We start from the raw sequence: 17,691 nt of genomic DNA on the forward strand, positions 1-17,691 counted from the left end.
AATTCCTGATGATTACATGTAGACAGTGCATTTGAGAAACAGGAATAGCTCTAGTGTGGGGTTCTGTCCTTTGCAGGGTGATCTCTTAGGATATACCTGATATCTCCTTGTATGATTACTGCTGGTCATTAATTCTGGACACTTGGCTAAGGTGATGCTATTTTCCTTTCTATGATTAATAAGTTCTATGGAAGATAGTTTGATATCATATGAATACCATGACAGCCAAATTTCTGAAAATTATGCAACTCTATTCTGTGGTCCAATTTATTTTCATGAATTTAAGCTTTCACAAATGTTTAATGTCTGCTTATATCAGTCACACGCAGTAGTTAGTCATGCTCCTTTCACTAAGGTGATGCTGTGCTGGCATTCTACTTTGCTTCCTTCCCTCATGCATGTAAAGAAGTGGGCTGTAATTTTCAAAGAAGATAATAAAATGTGTAACCTCATTTCTCAGCTAATGAGGCCCAGACCAGCCAATTGACTTGAGTTTGGTCAGACAGCTATGCAGAGGCAGACCCAAGAACAATCAATCAGGTGCTCACAGGAAAGCAAGGAAGGCAAAAGTCAATTGCGTGTTCTTCAACTATTTAAAGCCCTACAGGTTCACTTAAAGCATTCAAAGGCATATTCGCTAGGACCACTTTGGAAAACTATGAGATTCTAACACAATTACAGGAATCATACAGGTTCTGGTAAAAATATGCAGAACATCTTCCATCTAGCCGTTATAGCTAATGGGAAGTAAAATAGCTTGTTGCTACCCAGAAATTCTCCTTTTATGTTCTCTCCTCTTCTCCCCTTGCCTCCCAGTATATATGTCTGTCTGCCCTTAGTTTTCTTTTTTTGCCAGTCCTGGACTTGAACTCAGGACCTGAGCACTGTCCTTGAACTTTCTCAAGGCTAGAGCTTTATCACTTGGGCCTCAGCACCACTTCTGGCTTTTTCCTATGTATGTGGTACCGAGGAATCGAACCTGGGTCTTTGTGCATACTAGGCAAGCACTCTACCACTAGGCCAAATTCCCAGCCCTGTCTGTCCTCAGTTTTGCAAACAACTTGGTCATTCCAAAGGCAAAGAAGAAAAATCTAATCCCCTTGGGGACAGTCCAGAGAAAATCAACAATGGACTCCTAACCTCGAAATGCTATCTTCCTTACTCAACACTCTGTACCTGTTTAATCCCAATGTAATTCTTCTACATTATTTTACATTTGCGTAAAATAATTCTTTCATAACCATAATTTTACAGATCAAAAAAACCTGTTAACTGTTAATAATAATCTAACCTAGAGAAGCCCGGAATTAAGCAGCCTCTGAAATGCTAAGGTTTCTTTTCCAATATGGCTATGGGATTTAACAATAATAAGAACAATAGTTCTGGGTACCTGTAGCTTATACCTATAATCCTAGCTACTCAGGAGACTGAGATCTGAGAATCAGGGTCTGAGGCCAGCCTATGCAAACAAACCCAAGAGACTCTTATCTACAAACAATGAGTAAAAAAAGGCAGAAGTGGAGGCTTGGCTAACATGATGGGGTACCAGCCATGATCAAAAAAAGGCTGTGTGAGAGCCCTGAATTCAAGCTCTAGTACCAGGGGAAAGTAAAAAAGAATAACAGGCAGCCATTTCAGGAGTGAAGTTCTATTCTCAACCAGTATGCAGAACCCAGGATATCTGGGACTTTACCTTACTTGCTCTGCATTTTTATATGCCTTTGAAGAAGTAATGAAATTTCAAGCTTTGTTCAAACCTGTATCCCATCATTACACACTCCTTGGCCAAAGTTATGTTTAGATGGTATTTAAGAAGATATCAAAAGCTATGATTCAGAAGTGAGGCACCTAAAGATATTTCTGTACTGAATACATAGCATTACCACTTTTGCCACAGAAGAGCTTGTTTGCATTTAATGGTTTGTGAAAAGTTGGGTGCCAGTGAATCACACTTGTACTTTGAGCCACTTAGAAGACTGAGATTGTGACGATCAAGGCTCAAGGCCAGCCTGAGCAGAAAAGTTCATGAGACTCTTTCTAAACCAATAGCTGGGTGTGAGAGGTATCTGTATTATCCTAGCTACACAGCTAAGATAAAGAGGATCCTGGTGAGGGTCCAGGTCAAGCTGGGCAGAAAGGTCTGTGAGACTGTGTTTCAGTGGAAGAACCTAAGCAAGTCTAAGATATATGGACTGTATTCTAGAGGTGTGCTGAGTCAGGGAGACCTCCCTCCAAAATAATCATTTTAAGACCCTATCTCAAAAATTGGCAGTGGGAAAAAATAGGTTGGAGGTATGGCTCAGTGGCATCAGTTCAAACTTCAGATCTTTCAATTAAAATAATAGATTTGAAATAAAATAAGTCAAGCCTATTTTTAAAGCTCATAAAAGCAAAGATGTACATTGCCACAAACAGTAATTGGGCCTTAGAAAGTAGTGTGTATTGGAAGAGTTAGTACCATTAGTAAGAACGAGGGATGGAAGAGGGTCTGGTAGCTTTCATTTGAGTATTCACTGTGTAAAAGAAAAAAAACCCCACTATGTTATGTGCTTTCTATGTAATACCTCATTTAACCCTCGAGACAGTATTAGTGCTCTTTGTTTTATAAAAAAATTAGCATAAAGTAAACAAAATATTGAGATAGAGTCACGAATTCAATCTAAGGCTGCAATTTAGTGTGTGTGTGTGTGTGTGTGTGTGTGTGTGTGTGTGTGTATTCATGGCTGGCACTCTACCACTTGGACCACACTTCTAGTTCCATTTTTTGCCAGTCCTGGGTTTGAGCTCAGGGCCTGAGTACTGTCCTTGGACTTTCTCAGGGCTAGAGCTCTACCACTTGAGCCTCAGTACCACTTCTAGCTTTTTTCTATGTATGGGGTACCGAGGAATCAAACCCGGGTCTTTGTACATGCTAGGCAAACACTCTACCACTAGGCCAAACTCCCAGCCCTACAATTCAGTTTTATATGACTGCATACATAATTTTGGAGAGTTAAATCCTGTGGAATTATTATTAACTGAGTATACATATTCATTCATTCAGTTCTTTCAGATTCTTTTTATGGGTGAGACCTCCACTTATGTCAATCCAGATTGGTTGTCTGAATTTTCCAACTAAAATGTAAGTTCCATAAAGACAAAGAATTTATCATCTCATCCTGCCATATCCTAGGGCCTTAACTGAGCTAGGCATTTTCACTGTATCTCTATCTCTATTTATCTATTTTTCATGTTACATATACGATAATGGTTTCAATTAAGTTTCTTGAGTCTCTTAGGAAGATTAAGCAGAGATATTTGAACTCATGGCTATTGAAAAATGTACCCGTGCTTAGTTGAGATATTTAAAATAATTTTATTACATATATATTTTCTGAAAAGGCATTATAATTATGTTCCTAGTTCCTAACAACTTAAAGCAATAAATAATTCATAAAATATTAGAGATAAAAAATTTAAAAAGTTGGACACTGGCATCTCAAGACTATACTTCTAGCTACTCAGGAAGCTGAGATCAGAGGATCAGTGGTTTGAAACTAGCTTGGGCAGTAAATTCTGAGATTCTTATCTCCAATGGACCAACAAAAAGATTGAAGGGAGCTAAGGCTCAAGTGGTAGAATTCCAGCCATGAGAGAAAAAGACAGTGACCAGGTCCTGCATTCAAGCCCCAGCACACACCCACATACACACACACCCACCTCCCACCCCAACACACAAATTACTTCGGGTAACATCCTACATTTCTGTATTACATTCTCACAGGAACCTATATGTCCTGAACATTGAAGGATTGCTTGTTTAAATAATCAAGGTACTAAGAAATGAAGGTTAATGAATTTCCTACAAATCCTGTTATTTCTGACCTCCCTTTATCCTTCCTCTCCCCACTGAGTTCTCTAGAACTACGTATAAAACTCAAGAAAAAAAAAACTTGTGGGTATAAATGACTACCTTGGCCACTTGCATTATGCCATGTTGCTAAGAAGGTAAAGAGAAGGCATTACAATTGCCATGCTTCATGGTCTATGAGTCTTAACTTCGATATTTCAAGGAATTTGTAGGATCTTTACTTTTTACAGAAAATATAGTTTTTAATGAGAAAAAAAAACCCTGGTCTCTATGAGAATCCTAGATAATTTGGTAATAATGGGCTAAAAAGAAGACATATTATTTAAGTCTGTTGTGGGCTTAGTCACTGTTGCTGAGCTCTTCAACTCAAGGACAGTGCTGTACCACTTTGAGCCACAGCACCCCTTTCAGTTTTCTGGTGATTAACTGGAGATAAGAATCTCATGGACTTTTTTCCTCGAGCTGGCTTTGAACTGTGATCCTCAGATCTCAGCCTTCTGAGTAGCTAGTATTACAGGCATGAACCACCAACTCCCAGCAGATACATAAAATTTTAAGGCAACTCAAATGCTCTACATAAAGTTTGTTCTTACTACTTTGACTGCACAGCCTTGGGTTTATATTATTGATCACTGAGAAGAGTGACTATAGAGCTCCTCAAATGTGACAAGTTACTTGTATATTTTACTTGTAATAAAATGCATGAAATCTTACTATCTTTGGAACTCTGAGCATGACCTATTTCTCTTTTAGTATGTGCATTTAGAGAAAAACAATAAGGAAAGGTTATATTAAACTGATGCAAATTCTTTTTTCAAATGCTGCCAAGTCTCCCAGTTTTGCTTACGCTAAAGTTTTCATTTCTCTCCCCCAAACAGGTTTATTTATTTATTTTTAAAAGCAAGACAAAGGAGTGAAACCATTCTTTCTTTACAGTGTTTTTTGTCAGTGGTCTCTTCATGTGCTGCATCTACCTTCTTGGAAGATGCTGTCACTTTAATGGTGAGAGGAATAAAAAGTTTTCACTTGGATCCACACTTGAATTATGAGGTGGTTTTACTTGGGTGTTTTTCTGTCCTGATTGCTTATGGCAGAGTGTTCACTGACAGGAAGTGGTAAATGCACATTTTACAAATATTGTCATCTGAGAAAATGATAGTCACTTCACAAATTCTGAATATAGTCACTGACACATATCATAAGTGGGCTCAAGATTCTAAGCTAACCAGAGAGCTTCGTTAAATTCTACTAAAGAAAAAGTATTATGCAAATTTTAAAAGAGCTTGGCTGGCATAAAAGCTATTGAACAGTATAAAATTTAATGTAATCAGGTACCCCTTTACGTTTCTGATGGCTACTGAAAGGCAAACATAAGTTTCTAAGTTTGACACAAATTCCTATAAACAGACACATTTGTAAACTTGATGAGGGCCTGGATTCTGCTTAGCTCCACAAAACTATCCTTGCTCCATGCATTAGCATATTAATTGGTTACATTTCAAAGTTTCAGATGAAGATGTTAAATGTTATTTTGCCTCCAACCCTGAAGTGACAGGAAATAAGTTTCCTCAATTACAGTACTCACAGCTGCTGGCCGATCCATTACCCCTGGGTCCCGCTGCCTGTTCTGGCTCCTTGTATGGAAACTGTAGCGTCGTATCTAAGGTTCGGAAGCCTTCTTTAAGAGAATGGTGCTTGTAGTACTCCACAAGTTCCTTTAGAAAAATAAAAAGAATCAAAGATCATATTTGATAAAGATACTTTTGTGCTCAAACACATAAACTAGATGGTGCTTAATTACATATGAAATACGGATGATCAATTTAATGCTCAACTTTCCAGATAGGAGACTAAGTAAACATGAAGCTCTTCTCACTTTCTGGATGTACAGGATGCCTGCCTGTCCTTGTGACTCAGACATTTCTAACATGAGTTACTCTCTACTGTTCATCAATACAGAACATCTGATTAGTCTTCAGTCAGATGTGACAAGGGAAAAGAAGCCATACTAAGCCTCAATTTCAGGGCAGTAATTATTGTTGTTATGTATGAAATACTTGCCTTTCTAAACAAATAAATAAAAGGAACAGCTGGTTGCTTAATATATAGCAATTTCTACTTTTCCTGCATTTTCATTCAATGTGGCAGAATACCAGACTTGACAATGAATATGCTTCTCCATGGTAAACACAAGTTGATGAAGCACAGATGCTTCTCAATATTTTTAGTTGATGATGAAAAGTGTTCTCCCTATCACCTGGTACTTACAAATAGCAGTAATGGGGTTCTTTGTAATGTTCGCTTATTAATATATTTGCTTCAATACTTCCAAATTTAATGTCAGAAGTGCCCCCACCATCTTATTTAAACTCAAACTTGAGGACAATATTTGTTTTACAAATTCATTCCAAATTCTGCAAAAATCTGAACCCCTGTGCTGCAAACTAAAGTTGAATAATCATTCATAATGAACAAATGGATCCTATTACAGAAGAATATTGTAGTAATAGTTTGCTATAAATATTTGCAAAAAAAGAAGCAAAATCATTTTAACCTAATTATTCAGTTTTTCTATTACACTACCTTTTAAATAAATAGTGAAAGAGCAACTTGTTTTTTTGTCGATCATGGGACTTGAACTCTGGGCCTGCATGTTGTTTCTGAGCTCTTCAGCTCAAGGCTACCACTATACCCCCTTGAGCTTCAGCACTATTTCCTGTTTTCTGGTGGTTAATTGGAGATAAGAGTCTCATGGACTTTAGTGCCTGGCCTAGTTTTGAACTGCAATCCTCAGATCTCAGCTTCCTCAGTAGCTAGGATAACAGGCATCAGCCACTACACTCGGCTGCAACTTGTTTTTGTTTGTTTTCTGTTTTTGTTGTGTTTTCTTTATTGTAATTAATAAAAGGGATATATGATATTTGCCAGATAGAAGGTGCATTAATTCACATACATTGATACCCTTCCATATGTCTTGGTACCCATTACCCTCCCCCCCAACCCCCCACCCTTCTTGGTTTTCCCCCCTTCCCTATCAAATTTCAAATATCCAAATACAAATAAATTCAATATATCAGATAACAAAGTGAGATATTGTAACAATATGAGATACCCAAGGGACAGCAAAGTAGATGAGAGATAACATAGTACATTAAGGACAACAATCATTCGTTATATGGCTTTTGTTTCTATATCCTGGAGGTCCTTTCAATTAGCTTCATACTATATGGCCTTATGTATCAAGATTTTGCTCTATTGCAAATCTCTGCTAGTAGAGCCCAAGGTTTCTACTGATTATGACGAATGAGGGAAACCATTGAGCCTAAGTTCCTTTCATTCTGACTTACTTCACTTAATATGATTTTTTCTAAGTCTTTCCATTTCCTAACAAATGGGATGATGTCATTTTTTCTGACAGCAGCATAGAATTCCATTGTGTACAAATACCACAACTTGGGTTTTTTTTTTTGCCAGTCCTGGGCTTGAGCTCAGGGCCTGAGCACTGTCCTTGGACTTTCTCAAGGCTAGAGCTCTACCACTTGAGCCTCAGCACCACTTCCGGCTTTTTTCTATGCATGTGGTACCGAGGAATCGAACCCGGGTGTACGTGCATGCTAGGGAATTACTTTAAACACTAGGCCAAACTCCTGGCCCCACAACTTGTTGATCCATTCATCAACTGAAGGACATCTAGGTTGGTTCCATATCTTTGCTATGGTGAATAATGCTGTAATGAACATTGTTGTGCTAGTGGATTTAGTATGCCCTTCTTTCTGGATGGTTGGGTAAATGCCAAGTAGTGGAATTGCTGGGTCATAGGGGAGTTCTATGTTTAGCCTTTTGAGGCACTGCCACACTGCTTTCCATAGTGGTTAAATGAGTTTGCACTCCCACCAACAGTGTAGTAGTGATCCCTCCTGGCCACATCCCCTCCAGCATCTGTTGTCATTCGTTTTCCTGATCCTGGCCATTCTAGCTGGAGTGAGGTGGAATCTTAGAGTTGTTTTGATTTGCATTTCTTTTATGACCAGAGATGTTGAGCATTCCTTCATGTGTCTATAGGCCATTTTTGTTTCTTCTTCAGAGAAGACTCTTGTTACTTTGGAGATTAGTTTTGGAGTGATTCAATTTTTTGAGTTGTTGATATATTTTAGATATGAGGCCTTTGTCCATTGTTTGGTTGGTGAAGATCTTCTCCCACTCTGTAGGCTTCCTAATTAATTTACTAGCTATGTCCTTTGCCATACAAAAGCTCTTCAGTTTAATGCAGTCCCACTTATCCAGCCTTTCTCTGATTTGTTGTGATTCTTGGTCCTTATTAAGAAAGTTTCGACCTGTGCCAAGGAGGCCTAGTGTATTTCCTATTCCTTCTTGTAAAGTTTTCAGTGTGTCAGCTTTTACCTCCAGGTCTTTGATCCATTTGGAGTTAATTCTAGTGCAGGGTGACAAACAAGGATCCAACTTTAGTTTTCTGCAGGTGCATAACCAGTTTTGCCAGCACAACTTGTTGAAGAGGCTGTCTTTCTTCCATTCTATTTTTTTGGCTCCCTTGTCAAAGATTGGGTGGCAATAGGTCTATGGTTTAATATCTGGGTCCTCAGTTCTATTCCATTGGTCTTCAGGCCTGTTCTTGTGCCAGTACCAAGCTGTTTTGAGAATTATAGCCCTATAATAGAGTCTAAAGATTGGAATTGAAATTCCTCCAGCGCTGTTCTTTCTGCTAAGAACTGTTATTGCTATAGAGGGTCTTTTATTATTCCATATGAAATTCTGAATTGCCTCTTCTATGTCTTTAAAGAATGCCATTGGGATATTGATGGGTATTGCGTTGAATTTGTAGATAGCCCTTGGCTATCATTTTCAAAATGTTGATTTTTCCAATCCAGGAGCATGGGAGGTTTTTCCATTTCCTTAGTTCTGCTTTAATATCCTTTTTTAGGGTTTTAAAGTTTTCATCAAAAAGGTCCTTTACATTGTTAGTTAAGCTAATTCCTAGGTACTTTATTTTCTTTGAGGCTATTGTGAAAGGAGTTGCTTTCCTGATTATTGCCTCGTTCCTCTCACTGTTGGCGTAAAGGAAGGCAGTTGATTTTTGACGGTTAATTTTATAGCCTGCTACCCTTCCAAAGTTTTGAATCAGCTCAAGGAGCTTGGGAGTAGAGTCTATAGAATTCTTTAAATACAGAATCATGTCATCTGCAAAGAGGGTTGGTTTTGCTTCCTCTTTCCCTATTTGGATCCCCTTTATGCTTGCTTCTTGCCTTATTGCACTGGCTAGGAATTCTAATACTATGTTAAAGAGGAGTGGAGAGAGTGGGCATCCTTGTCTCCTTCCTGATTTTAGAGGGAATGGCTTTAGATTTTCACCATTAAGTGTAATACTAGCAGTAGGTTTCTCATACATAGCCTTTATTATATTGAGGAATGTTCCATGGATTCCTAGTTTCTCCAGAGCTTTTAACATAAAGGGGTGTTGGATCTTGTCAAATGCCTTTTCCGCATCTATTGAGACAATCATGTGATTTTTGTCCTTGCTCCTATTGAAGTGTTGAATTATATTAATTGATTTGCGTATGTTGAACCAGCTTTGCCTCCCTGTGATGAATCCTGTTTGATCATAGTGTATAATTTTTTTTGATGAGCTGTTGTAGACAGTTGGCCAGTATTTTGTTGAGAAGTTTTGCATTGATATTCATCAAAGAAATAGGTCTATAGTTCTCTTTCTTTGATGAATCTCTGTCTGGTTTGGGGATGAGGGTTATACTGGCTTCATAGAATGAGTTTGGTAAAGAACCTTCATTTTCAATTTCGTTGAAAAGCTTGAGGAGTATTGGTGTGAGCTCTGCTTTGAAGACCTTATAGAATTCAGCTGTGAATCCATCTGGCCCTGGGCTTTTCTTAGGTGAAAGTTCTCTTTTAGCCATTTCTATTTCAGAGCTTGTAATAGGCCTGTTGAATTGGGTTAGTTCTTCTTGGTTCAGGGTGTGTATGTTAATATTTGCTAGGAGTTCATCCATTTCTTGTAGATTCTCAAATTTGTTGGCATAAAGGTTTGAGAAGTATTCCCTCATGATATTCTGGATCTTGGTAATTTCTGTCGTGATATTACCATTTTCATCTGCGATTTTGTTTGTTTTGATAGGCTCTCTTCTTTTTTTGGTTAAGATTTGCTAAGGGTTTGTCAATTTTGTTAATTCTTTCAAAGAACCAACTCTTTGTTTTGTTGATCCTTTCTATGGTTTTTTTTGGATTCCAAATCATTTAATTCTGCTTTGATTTTAATAATTTGCTTTCTTCTACTGGGATTAGGGTTGGTTTGTTGCTCTTTTTCCAGGAGCTTAAGGTGAGACATTAACTTGTTGGTTTGCGATTTTTCCAACTTATTGTAGGCACTCAGTGCTATCAATTTTCCTCTGAGTACTGCCTTTGCTGTGTCCCAAAGGAGTTGGTATTTTGTGTGCTCCTTATTGTTAAATTTCATAAACTGTTGGATTTCTGTTCTGATCTCTTCGATGACGCATTGGTGATTCAACAATGTGTTGTTCAGTCTCCATGAGTTACAGGGTTTTCGTTGGTGGAGATGTGTGTTCAGTTCCAATTTGATGCCTTTGTGACCTGAGAGTGTGCGTGGAATAATTTCAGTGTTTCTGAATTTGTCCAGGTTTGTTTTATGGCCTAAGATGTGGTCTATTTGGGAAAATGTTCCATGTGCTGCTGAGAAAAATGTATATTGTGTTGTTGCTGGGTGGAATATTCTGCAGATGTCTGTTAGATCTAGTTGGTCTATATAGTTGTTCAGTTCTAAGGTTTCTCTGTTGAGTTTTTGCCTTGTTGATCTGTCCAAAGGTGAGAGTGGTGTGTTAAAGTCACCAACAATCACTGTGTTTCACTCTATGTATGGTTTCAGTGAAAGTAAAGTTTGCTTGATGAAGTTCAGAGCTCCGGGATTGGGTGTGTAAATATTTAGGATCGTTATGTCTTCCTGGAGGAAAGATCCCTTTAGTAGTATGTAGTAACCTTCTTTGTCTTTTCTCACTAATTTTAGTTTGAAGTCTATTTTATCTGATATGAGGATGGCAACTCCAGCCTGTTTATGGGGACCGTTAGCTTGATAGAGTTTATTCCAACCTCTCACTTTCAAAAGATGATTGTTTTTTTGGGTAAGATGTGTCTCTTGAATACAGCAGAATGATGGATCTTGCTTTTTGATCCAACAAGACAGTCTATGCCGTTTAATTGGAGAGTTAAGTCCATTGATATTGAGAGTTAGGATTGAGAGATATTTATTAGTTCCTACCATTTTTAAAAGCTTTTTTAGGGCCTGTGTCTTGACAGTTCTTGTGGTCCTTAGATGGTATGCTGTTTAGGTGCCATTTCTTTCCCTATATTGCATTTATTTTGGTTTTCTATGTATAGAACGTCTTTCAGAATTCTCTGTAGTGTTGGTTTTGTTGCTACATATTGTTGCAGCTTTTCCCTGGAATGGAATGTTTTTATTGTTCCCTCAGTTATGAATGAGAGCTTAGCTGGATACAGTGTTCTTGGTTGGTAGTTACTTGACTTCAGGGCATGACATATATGCTTGCAGTCACTTCTTGCTTGCATGGTCTCTGCTGAGAAATCTGGGGTTATTCTGATTGGCTTGCCTTTATAGGTTACTGAGCCCTTTTCCCTGGCTGCCTTTAAGATCCTTTCTTTGTTTCTATTGATCCAGTTCGGATTATGGTGGACATTTGCTGGAGTTCGGTCACCTTTTTATTTGGGGAGTCTATGAATCCATCCATTTTTCTTTGAAAAACCTTTATTATGGCCTCCTTTATGGCTTCTTCTTTTTCACTTATCACCTTGTTTATGGTTTCCTCTTGTTTAGCTATGTCTCCCTTCCTTATCTCTTTCTTTATATTTTCACATTTTTCATTAATGATGTTTAGCAATTGCATTTGTATAGCACTTGGAAGAGTCTCCTCTAGGTTTGCCAGTGACTGTTCCATTGTCAGTTTATATTGGGTGGGGGATGTTGTTTCTTGATTTGACATTTTTCTTGAGTTTCTCTTTCTGCCCATTCGAAAATGGGAGCAAGATTAATACTAAATACGATTATAGTTTTTCAGATATAACCAACCTAGACCTCTGTAGCTGGCAGACACTAGATGTTCACAATTTTTGATTGGTGTTATCACTCTTTCTTTTTGTGCACTTACAGACTAGTCTAATACAACCACTAATAAGCGATTTATACCCAAAACAATAAGCCTCTCAATCCAATCCCTATTGTCTTTAAGTCCCTGTGAGCCTAGAGTATAATTGAACACCTAGATATACAGTATTGCTCAACAGCCATCAAGTATAGATCCATGCATTATAAGGGTTTAAAAACGAACAGAGGACCAGAGACAGAAAAATAGAATGAGAGAGGTCAGGGGAGGTACAAGAGGATTAACATAGGAGTGTAAGATTATTATAGTAATGAAGAAAAGGTATAGTGTAAGGATAACTGACCTAAGTTGGTAAGTAGGTAGCATATTTGAGTACAAAGTTTGGAAAGTATTAGAATAAAACTTATGTGTTGCTGCACGACTAGCTCTCAGCCCAACCAGTGGCCTCACAGTGGGCCATGGGATGGATCTGAGAGCTTCAGGCTGAGCGTGCTGGGCAGACGTTTTCCTGTGCTGCTTCCAGGGGCGGCCCCCAGCCAACAAGGGTCTGGGGTTTGAGAGTTTCCAGGGGCTCTAGGAAGGACCAGCAAGAGACTGCTCTGTTCCCAGGGGCGGTGTCCAGCTGAAGATGTGGGCCCCAATGGCGGAGCCGCGCCTTTCTGATTCTCAGAAGGCGAGCTTGGCTGCTTGTTGGCCCTTCAGATCCCTGCTGTGTTTCCACTGCTTTGTCAGAGAGTCTGTGACTGTGGGGGGCCCCTCGGTGGGTGCTGTCTTGCTCAGGATTCCCAGCTGGAGGATGCCCCGCTCAAGAATTGAGGGGGGACAAATGCTGGCTCCTATTTTCCCGCACACCCCACCCGCTGCTGTAAGGAGGGTCTGTTTTTTTTTTTTTAAAGGAAATCACAGGAAACAGCTCAAGACTGTGTTTGTTTTTGTTCTGTCATGTTTTTGTTCAAAGTTCTTAAGGCAACTCAATGGGACAAAAAAAAAATCATCCAAAAGATGGGAAAGAGAATCACCAATGATTCATTACTTACAACTAAACTCAGATCTATGTTGTGGACTGCATTGTACTAGGAAGGCCCGGGTCACAAAGAATGTGAAGAGAAGGTACCTGGCCTGTAGAAGGAAAAGCTTATGGCAGCTCTAACGCATGAGAGGGGACTGCCTTTGGCATGTGTGTTCAAATTGAAGATCAGATGAAATTTGAAGAGTCAGGAATGAGGGAAGTATATTAGGCTGAAACAGATCCTTCATAAAGAAAAAACAGTATAGTTTGCCTAAATCCCTAGACAGAGATGTCTTCAATTTCCACTCCTATAAAATGGGAACAGTCACCCCACAGACTATGATAAAGAACACACACAGTGGCCACCTGTGGTTCACTCCGGTAATACTAGCTGTTTAGGAGGCTGAGCTCTGAGGTTCAAGATTCAGAGCCTGCTGGGGCAGACAAATCTGAAATTCTCTTACCTTCAATTAACTAGGAAAAGAAAAAAAGAAAAACTGATAGTAGAGGCAAGAGGCATGGTTCAAGTGGTTAGAAACAGATCTTTAGCAGAAAAAAAATCAAGCAAATAGGCAAGGCCCTGACTTCAAACTCCAAAACACACACACACACACACACACACACACACACGAGAACAGCATATACAGTGAGTGCCCAGTGCACATAAGTAATGGTAAGTCACTATGATCCGAAGGAAGCAGCCCTTCTTTTGGCTATCACAATCTCAATTCAAGAACCCCGTGAGATGATGGGTTTCATCTGCATTTAATACTTGCATCTCAGTGAGGCTGAGTGACTGAATGAAGTCACTACTAGGGTCTGTCTCCAAAGATACTGTTTTGAACTATACCAATTGAGCAGCACACCGTAACTTGGAAATACAAACATATTTCAAAAAAGAAAAAGGAGGCAAAGGAAAGCATTACTTGTTTGCTAAGTGCCTATGATTTGCCAAGGGACTTTTTGGGCTTAAGATTTAAGCTGTTTACATGCATTATAACTTCCTTTAAAAACATATCTTCCTTGATTCCTTCCTTGAGCCCAGATTATAAGATTCCTTGATGAGAGAAAGAAATGTTTAATGCAAAGACAAAAAGAAACAAAATACCAGGAAAAAAGTTCATATGGAACAAATGGCTTTAACCACCAGATTATGGCATTTGTAGTATGACAATTTTAACGTAGTTGCAAAGGCTTGGTTAGGAGTTAAATTCTCCTCAGTACTCAATGTTACCACCAATGCTTTTCTTGAGACAAAGCAAAAATAAGCTAAGGACCCTAGAAGAACTCTATATATTTATACATTGTGTAGCTGATACAAATGCTACCCAAGAGTGGTTCTTTTCATTTTGTCAAGTAAAATGTGTTATTTTTTTGACAATATGAAAATAAACCTGAAAGGAATTAAAGGCCAATAATAGCATTGAACTTCAGATGGATTTTATCAGAGCTAATATATACTTTGTGAATTTTGTTATGAATTACAATTATCTTGTGAAGTTAGCTGGAAACTATAGCATTATTATAGTGAAAAGGGGATTTGATGATCATTTAATATTCATCCCCTTCCCCCAATTATTTTTCTTTGTGTCAGTACTGGGGTTTGAACACAGGTCCTGGGCATGATCTCTTAACTTTTCTGCTCAAGGTGATACTCTACCACTCGAGGTACAGCTCTGTTTCTAGCTTTTTGGAAGTTAACTGGAGATGAGAATCTCACATACTTCTCTGCTGGGGCTGGCTTCTAACTATAATCCTCACATTTTAGCCTCCTAAACTAGGATTTTAGGCCCACTGGTGCCTGGGTCTCCTCTGAAATTTTTATAGAACTAAAACTGACTTTCCCATGCCATAGGTTTATACAGCTTATTAAACTGCCAAATATTCTTTAACAGTTCACTAAGCAGGAAAGGTATTTTAGTTCCATTTCCCCCCAGTATTAACAAGGATCTTTCTAACTTGTTTCTGAGTAGAATTAAGTAGGGCTACCATGGCTTATTTCCAATGAATAGCTTTATGCTTCCAATATTCTAGTCTAATCCATCCACGGCTTCAATAGTCATTGACCTTCAGGTACAACAGGATATAAGAGGACTCTGAACAAAAGAAATCACTCAGCTCCCCTTATCTCATGCTGACACTGTCGTGTCAACAATTCAAATCTCTGAAAAATAATGAGTGCCAGCCAGTCAGTGCAATTTCCAAGGAAACAGGTGAGGAAGATTGCTTACAAGGGGCATTTGGACGTGGGTTGTGTGGCACACATGGAAATGAGAACAAAATTAATTCCTTGTAATCTGGAATCAGAAATTCATTTAGGATTTGCATTTAATGACTAAGAAAAACAAAGATTCTGATTAGCCAAGCTGTTGAAATCCAAGAGGAATAAGGTTTGGTCCCAAGTACCTGAGGCCAATTTTCTTTTGCAGAAACTTGGCTAATTTTAAAATGAGCTTCTGACTTGGCTTGGAGTTTATATTCATTGCAGAGAAAATTTTATCCCAGGCTACTATGTGATTTCCAAGTAAAAGGAGAGACGTTTCATACTAATGATTGTGGGATACTGAACTAACTGTGAAAAAAAGTAAAAGTAATTCAGATACAGATTCTGCCCTTTCCTTGTCAGGGAAACAGTGATTTGATGCTGTCATGATAAATGCTACTTCCTAAGGGTTGGAAGAGCTGATCTGAAGGAGCCCTACACATCCTAACTTTCCCTTTTCTCCCAAAGAGTCTGGGGCTGGTGATGAGACACTCCTTCTGAACAAATGCCATGAAAATTCCCAGCTTAGATTCTAGGGACAGTACTAGAGTGTATGATTCTCAGCATATATATATTTACTCATGCATCAGCTTTATTAGACCACTTGAGTCCTTTCTACACACTCCAAAAACACAGTGATTGGATCTTTTGGACAAGGCTCATAAATGTGTTCAACAAATGACTAGAAAAAGACAAGGAAGGGATAGCGTACTAGTTCAGTGGCTTCTTCATCATTCTTCCTAATTAACTGCTGAATGGAACACTGGGACTTTACTGGCACTGATGATTTTTATAGCCTCTTATTTGTGTGTCTGTCCTTTTGTCCGTCCGTCCTTCCTTCCTTCCTTCCTTCCTTCCTTCCTTCCTTCCTTCTTTCCTTCCTTCATTCATTCTTTCCTTCCTTTCTTCCCTCCTTCCTTTAATTACATTTTGGTGCTTACATTTTCATTTTAGTTTCACAGGAGTGTTTCTGTTCATCTGTTTTTCCTCCAAATATTTATCATTACTATTATCATTATTACTTTTAGTAGTTGTACAAGTAGTTGTACATATTGTCACCACCCTTGAATCCACTCTGATAGGTGCTTCTCTACAAAAGATCCTCTACAAATACCTTTAATAAGGGCATTTCTGAGGCTTCACTTACACCCAGTTAAATGGAGCTTAGTTGACCCCAGCAACCAGGGATTGAAATTTTCTTTCCAGATAGCCAATGCAGATCTTTTTAATGCTCTCCAGTACCAATTGTTTGAATTGGGGGTCTCTGCTGCTTTTACTCTTAATCACAGCTGTTCATGTAGATAGGAACTCAAGGATCCATGTCTCTCAGTCTAGGTCACAGTGACTTTTTACAGCTAACTTTCACTGCTGAAGAACTTCCTTGAGCTGAACCAAGGTGAAACAAAGCTGAATTGATCAGCCTTTTTCAGTGGCCATTCCTTTCATCGTCTTGGCTTGGCCTTTTCTGATGGGAGCTACTTTTGCCACTTTCAAAGTCTAGAAAGCTGGCAGTCATCTTTGGCCCTTAAGTATTTTTTTTAAGTGTCATATTAACTCCACTACTGTGGAATAGCCTCATTACTGTCCAAGGAGGTTCTGCAGGTGAAAGCTCAACTGGCATGTCTTGCAGAGACATGAAGTAGCGCTCTGTGCATGCTTTCATCCTGTCTCAGCTGTGACCGTCACTCATTATCTGTGCATCTGCTTCTACCTCCTTCCCAAGTTTTCATTTCCAGAAGAACCTCCTCTAGTCTCAACCCCATTGCATAGGGGGCTGAAGTTATCTCCAGCTAGAAAGAGGATCTGTAACCATACAGATTAATTCCATTTTCTTTCAGTTCATAAGGCTTTCATTTCTTTCACATCCTGATCTGTCTTGAGGCACTTTTAAAGTTTTAAGCTGTTCTATTTTGCGATGGTCTCTTATTCAGTTTTAACTGCCATGTTGACATCTGTGATGTGATTTCTGGTGTATTTCAGTGCAATGCAGTTTGCATCATTTGATTGACAGTCTAATCAAAGAATGGCCCTTTTCAGTGTCACTCAAAGTGCTTAGCAGATACAATATGTGTCTTTGTGTCATATATCCAAATTATGTATTAGCTCAAGAAAATACACTTGAAAAGTAGATTGGGAACACTTAAGAAAATAAGAAAATTTCTTCTCTTAATGCATATACAATTATATACATATACATGCATACATAGTTTATGTGACATATCTCTAATATTCTTATCTAATAATATAATTATTACATTGTAGTACTTTAAATTGTGGAATTCACCCCTACAATAGGACAATATAGTTTCCATTTAAATAAAAATTTCCTATGAAGCTGGGTGCTTGTGGTCTACTGTAATCCTAGCTTCTCAAGAGACTGGAAGCTATGGATCACATTTCAAAGACAGTCTAC

The 17,691-nt window shown here is 38.6% G+C and overlaps 1 protein-coding gene across 2 annotated transcripts in view; it reads right to left on the reverse strand.

Annotated features, from left to right (window-relative positions):
* Positions 1-17,691, reverse strand: part of Vav3 (vav guanine nucleotide exchange factor 3) — a 337,639-nt gene that overhangs the window by 13,942 nt on the left and 306,006 nt on the right. For both annotated transcript variants that reach the window (XM_090334297.1, XM_090334298.1), the window contains exon 25: positions 5,436-5,565. In XM_090334297.1, coding sequence (XP_090190423.1) covers positions 5,436-5,565 — 130 coding nt within the window. The remainder of the gene's footprint in view (positions 1-5,435; positions 5,566-17,691) is intronic.

Source organism: Megascapheus bottae, chromosome 6 (genome assembly GCF_031878675.1).
Source record: "Megascapheus bottae isolate mThoBot1 chromosome 6, mThoBot2.hap1, whole genome shotgun sequence".
Lineage (NCBI taxonomy): Eukaryota > Metazoa > Chordata > Mammalia > Rodentia > Geomyidae > Megascapheus > Megascapheus bottae.